The 6000-nt window shown below is 44.0% G+C and overlaps 1 protein-coding gene across 3 annotated transcripts in view; it reads right to left on the reverse strand.

Annotated features, from left to right (window-relative positions):
- Nucleotides 1-6000, reverse strand: part of LOC128694510 (glyoxylate/hydroxypyruvate reductase A) — a 373487-nt gene that overhangs the window by 35363 nt on the left and 332124 nt on the right. For all 3 annotated transcript variants that reach the window (XM_070098023.1, XM_070098024.1, XM_070098025.1), the window contains one exon: nucleotides 5395-5551. In XM_070098023.1, the coding sequence (XP_069954124.1) occupies nucleotides 5395-5551 (157 nt within the window). The remainder of the gene's footprint in view (nucleotides 1-5394; nucleotides 5552-6000) is intronic.

A 6000-nucleotide genomic window follows, 5' to 3' on the forward strand; every position in this document is an offset into this window, starting at 1 on the left:
TAGGCCTATAGTGCTCCTCTGGGAGTATACTCTCCTAGGCCTATAGTGCCCTTCTGGGAGTATACTCTGCTAGGCCTCTAGTGCTCTGGGAGTATACTCTCCTAGGCCTATAGTGCCCCTCTGGGAGTATACTCTGCTAGGCCTATAGTTCCCCTCTGGGAGTATACTCTGCTAGGCCTATAGTTCACCTCTTGGAGTAAACTCTGCTAGGCCTATAATTCCCCTCTGGGAGTAAACTCTGCTAGGCCTATAGTTCCCCTCTGGGAGTAAATTCTGCTAGGCCTATAGTTCACCTCTTGGAGTAAATTCTGCTAGGCCTGTAGTTCCCCTCTGGGAGTAAACTCTGCTAGGCCTATAGTTCCCCTCTGGGTGTAAACTCTGTTAGGCCTATAATTCCCCTCTGGGAGTAAACTCTGTTAGGCCTATAGTTCCCATCTGGGAGTAAACTCTGCTAGGCCTATAGTTTCCATCTGGGAGTAAACTCTGCTAGGCCTATAGTTCCCCTCTGGGAGTAAACTCTGCTAGGCCTATAGTTTGCCTCTGGGAGTAAACTCTGCTAGGCCTATAGTTCCCCTCTGGGAGTAAACTCTGCTAGGCCTATAGTTCCCATCTGGGAGTAAACTCTGCTAGGCCTATAGTTTGCCTCTGGGAGTAAACTCTGCTAGGCCTATAGTTTGCCTCTGAGAGTAAATTCTGCTAGGCCTATAGTTCACCTCTTGGAGTAAACACTGCTAGGCCTATAATTCCCCTCTGGGAGTAAACTCTGCTAGGCCTATAGTTCCCCTCTGGGAGTAAATTCTGCTAGGCCTATAGTTCACCTCTTGGAGTAAATTCTGCTAGGCCTGTAGTTCCCCTCTGGGTGTAAACTCTGTTAGGCCTATAATTCCCCTCTGGGAGTAAACTCTGTTAGGCCTATAGTTCCCATCTGGGAGTAAACTCTGCTAGGCCTATAGTTTCCATCTGGGAGTAAACTCTGCTAGGCCTATAGTTCCCCTCTGGGAGTAAACTCTGCTAGGCCTATAATTCCCCTCTGGGAGTAAACTCTGTTAGACCTATAATTCCCCTCTGGGAGTAAACTCTGTTAGGCCTATAGTTCCCCTCTGGGAGTAAACTCTGCTAGGCCTATAGTTCCCATCTGGGAGTAAACTCTGCTAGGCCTATAGTTCCCCTCTGGGAGTAAACTCTGCTAGGCCTATAATTCCCCTCTGGGAGTAAACTATGTTAGGCCTATAATTCCCCTCTGGGAGTAAACTCTGTTAGGCCTATAGTTCCCCTCTGGGAGTAAACTCTGTTAGGCCTATAGTTCCCATCTGGGAGTAAACTCTGCTAGGCCTATAGTTCCCCTCTGGGAGTAAACTCTGCTAGGCCTATAGTTTGCCTCTGGGAGTAAACTCTGCTAGGCCTATAGTTTGCCTCTGGGAGTAAACTCTGCTAGGCCTATAGTTCCCCTCTGGGAGTAAACTCTGCTAGGCCTATAGTTCCCCTCTGGGAGTAAACTCTGCTAGGCCTATAGTTTGCCTCTGGGAGTAAACTCTGCTAGGCCTATAGTTCCCATCTGGGAGTAAACTCTGCTAGGCCTATAGTTCCCCTCTGGGAGTAAACTCTGCTAGGCCTATAGTTCCCCACTGGGAGTAAACTCTGCTAGGCCTATAGTTCCCCTCTGGGAGTAAACTCTGCTAGGCCTATAGTTTGCCTCTGGGAGTAAACTCTGCTAGGCCTATAGTTTGCCTCTGAGAGTAAACTCTGCTAGGCCTATAGTTCCCCTCTGGGAGTAAACTCTGCTAGGCCTATAGTTTGCCTCTGGGAGTAAACTCTGCTAGGCCTATAGTTTGCCTCTGGGAGTAAACTCTGCTAGGCCTATAGTTTGCCTCTGAGAGTAAACTCTGCTAGGCCTATAGTTCCCCTCTGGGAGTAAACTCTGCTAAGCCTATAGTTTGCCTCTGGGAGTAAACTCTGCTAGGCCTATAGTTCCCCTCTGGGAGTAAACTCTGCTAGGCCTTTAGTTTGCCTCTGGGAGTAAACTCTGCTAGGCCTATAGTTCCCCTCTGGGAGTAAACTCTGCTAGGCCTATAGTTTGCCTCTGGGAGTAAACTCTGCTAGGCCTATAGTTCCCCTCTGGGAGTAAACTCTGCTAGGCCTATAGTTTGCCTCTGGGAGTAAACTCTGCTAGGCCTATAGTTCCCCTCTGGGAGTAAACTCTGCTAGGCCTATAGTTTGCCTCTGGGAGTAAACTCTGCTAGGCCTATAGTTCCCCTCTGGGAGTAAACTCTGCTAGGCCTATAGTTTGCCTCTGGGAGTAAACTCTGCTAGGCCTATAGTTCCCCTCTGGGAGTAAACTCTGCTAGGCCTATAGTTTGCCTCTGGGAGTAAACTCTGCTAGGCCTATAGTTCCCCTCTGGGAGTAAACTCTGCTAGGCCTATAGTTTGCCTCTGGGAGTAAACTCTTCTAGGCCTATAGTTCCCCTCTGGGAGTAAACTCTGCTAGGCCTATAGTTTGCCTCTGGGAGTAAACTCTGCTAGGCCTATAGTTCCCCTCTGGGAGTAAACTCTGCTAGGTATTGCACACTAATTCTTCTTTTTTGACTCAGTATATACTATTATCTCCCCAAGACTGGTTCCAAGAGCTGTTGTGATGTATCTTATAATCTTATAAGGTCAGTGGCGCAGTTTAAGTTCTAGCACGCAAGAGAGGCCCTAAAAATCACGATAAAACACGGAGTATGCGGACGCGGACTTTGGCGGATTTTCGTGTGCAAGTTTGGTACTAATCCCTCTAGTGTGACTTTGTCAATGGTCCAAGTCGGACCGAAACGTCGTCGTAAGCTTTTGTCTTTTATGTGCGGGTTATTTGTGTATTGTGTAACCCTCTAGAATTTCAATGTTTATATTATCATGTATCTCTCTCGCCTGCGTTCCAGGGATTACAGATTAAGGGCTTTCAACCGTTCCCAGTAATTTAGGTGCTTTATCGTACTTTTGTGTGCCGTGAATGTTCTTTGTACACTCTCCAGGTCAGCAATTTCTCCTGCCTTGAAGGGGACAGTTAGTGTACAGCAGTATTCCAGCCTAGAGAGAACAAGCGATTTGAAAAGAACCATCATGGGCTTGGTGTTCCTAGTTTTGAAGGTTCTCATTATCCTAGCAGATGCGGTAGACCCATTGTTGTGGTCTTTGAATGCAAGATCCACCGACATTATCACTCCCAGGTCCTTCACATTCCGCTATATTGTCGGGTTAGAATTTGTCGTACACCCTGATACAATTTTATTTTCCTCAAGTTTTCACTATCTGAGTAGTTGAAATTTCTCTTCATTGAATTTCATATTGTTTTAAGTGGCCCGTTTGAAGATTTGATTTATAACCGCTTGAAGTCTTGTTGTGTCTTCTATGAAGGTCACTGCCATGACAAGCCGGGTGTCATCAGCAAAGGAAAACACCCGCTTTGCTGCCTCTTTGGGTGATCTCTGCTAAAATGTTATTTGCTACACTCCTCCATTTTAGGAGTCCGATGTTTGAGTCTTCCTGTAGCAAGATGTTTGTGGTAGGAGTTGGGGAATTTTTCAGGCAGTGGCCAGTTTTCAAAAGCTACTTCCGGAATTTTTGGAAAGTTGCATCTGGAGGCTTGTATACAACCACAGTGACAAGGTTTTGATTTTCAGTCTTTACCACCAAAACTTCAACTACATCATTTGAGGTGTTTAGTAGTTTTGAGCAAATGAGCGACTCTGAGGTACAGGCCAATGCCCCCTGGGATCCATATTTCGTGGTCAAAATGATCCTTTATGTGGCTCTCTGTGAATGTTGCAAACATTACATTTGACTCCGTGAGGACAATATTGACCTAATTTCCCCGAAATAGTCTGCAAAACAAGGAGCTTTCCGTATGTTATTATGATACTGATGTCAGCTAGGCTAGTATACCTTGTACATGTACTTGTAAAAATATAAATTATTTTGATTATTATTATTATGGTCTTTTTCTTTTCTTCTTCTTCTTCTTCTTCTTCTTCTTCTTATTATTATTATTATTATTATTATTATTATTATTATTATTATTATTATTATTTTGGTGAAATTTTCTCCAGAAGGGGGGTATCAGCCCCCTTCAGCCCCTTTCAGCCCTGAGGGGCCCAGCCCTCTCAGAAGGGGCAAATATCTTGTTTACTGCTACAGCGAGTAATTGATCCAAGATGCAGTACCAGTATACAACCTGTGGTCAAGCGTGCAGTCCAGTGTTGCAGAGTGTATTTTAATAAGAGACAGTACATCTCTTACCTTAGCAGGATAATTAAGGAAAATCCTGCTCCCACTTTATTACCATAGTAAAGATAGTGGACATTGTTGTCTATGCTTAAGACAGCAAGATTTAAACATTCTGCTTTGCCTCATGGTGGAAGTGGCAAGGAAGCAAAAGTACTAGATCAGCTTTTCCTTTGTGCTGGGGGCAGTGACGGCGTGGGGCGTTGTGGCGTCTTCAGATTACTTTTGACTCTACTGAGAGTGACACTGACGCCAGGATAACCAAAAAAGAACGATCTGTGCGTTAGTGTGAACAAAGTGTCTCACAAAACACAATAAACACTTACAGAGAAGTGTGATCAGCTTCTATAGTGATAAGATTGTGAACAATAAAGACAAGTCTTATGGAACATAGTGTACCAGTGTTCATATTCCTAGACTATGGAAGACGTGGACATCCAAGGACACTTCAGCTTCTATCAAGTCACCGATATCTGTCGAAGGTGTGAAGAACACCATAGCTCACGCTACAAGAGCAAGGTAGGTTACGAATTTCTTGTAGTACGGGGGACTGCGCAGTTCTTGAGTCGCAAGGAGTTTGTAATCAACCTATAGTCGGCAGTAAGGTAAGTTTGTCAGTAATCAGTGAATGAAATATGCTGACATAACACCCCTAGGGGTAATTTATAATCTTACAAATTATAACTCATTACAGCCCGTTGAGAGATGATCATGACAACAATTCAAGACCTCGTCTGCAGGGGCGGCTGTGTAGACGATTTGCTGTCTTTTATCAGCTAAGTGTTCCCTATATTTAAATTTAAAATTAAGCTTAACTGGTAATCCCATTCCTCAACAATTATTATCATTATATTAAACATATGCTGCACTCTGCACTATGGTGTGCTCTAAAGTAAAGTGGGCAGGAGTTATGCAGTACGAGGATATCTTCCTCGGATCACTTAGCGGTTTAAATGCATCTAGATGGGACAGCGTTTGGCTCTGTATAGAGCTTTATTAAGTCATGTTGCACATTCTGTATCATGTGTTGCTCTATGTTTGATGGAATTAAATATTTGAATACAGAGAGTCAAGATGCTTCTTACATTAAATAAATGAAACAGTATAAAAATACAAAATAAATTAATATGAAACCTTTGGATGTGTCCACAGAAGACTTTCTGGTGATAATGGTTCCTTCTCGACAACGTCTAATATTGCTGCTGATATCCATCCTGAGTCCAGTGCTTTCACAATGTCCGCCTCGCTGATAACATCACCTCGACCAACATTAATCAACACAGCATTCTTCCTGGTGAGAACAAATTAGTTGAGTTACAGATAATAACAAACATAAAGTCTATTATTCTCGCTTCGTTATCTAAGCCTCTTAATATCTATTATGCAGAGACTTACCATCAACTCTCATTTATGCCTTTGGATATTATGGTGTATAAATAAATATTTGTTTTTACACTAGCCTATAGAAAACATCGTACCCCTGGAATGCTGAGGCTCTTCCAAACTGCCCTTGCTGCTGCCAGAGAGCGTATGACAGAGCTGCGGCAAACAGACTGGGAACAATTTGTCAACGGTCTTAATGCTCACACCCCACTTAGCCGGGCATGGAGGGACATAAATAGAATTAAGGGTAACAGAACTGGGCAGATCGCGCACCCTCATCCCTTACATAGGGCGAATGAGTTAGTCAGTGCTTGGGCTGCTACATCTAGCTATGCTAATCTTCCCAGTACCACACAG

The sequence above is a fragment of the Cherax quadricarinatus genome, chromosome 60, assembly GCF_038502225.1.
Source record: "Cherax quadricarinatus isolate ZL_2023a chromosome 60, ASM3850222v1, whole genome shotgun sequence".
Taxonomy (NCBI): domain Eukaryota; kingdom Metazoa; phylum Arthropoda; class Malacostraca; order Decapoda; family Parastacidae; genus Cherax; species Cherax quadricarinatus.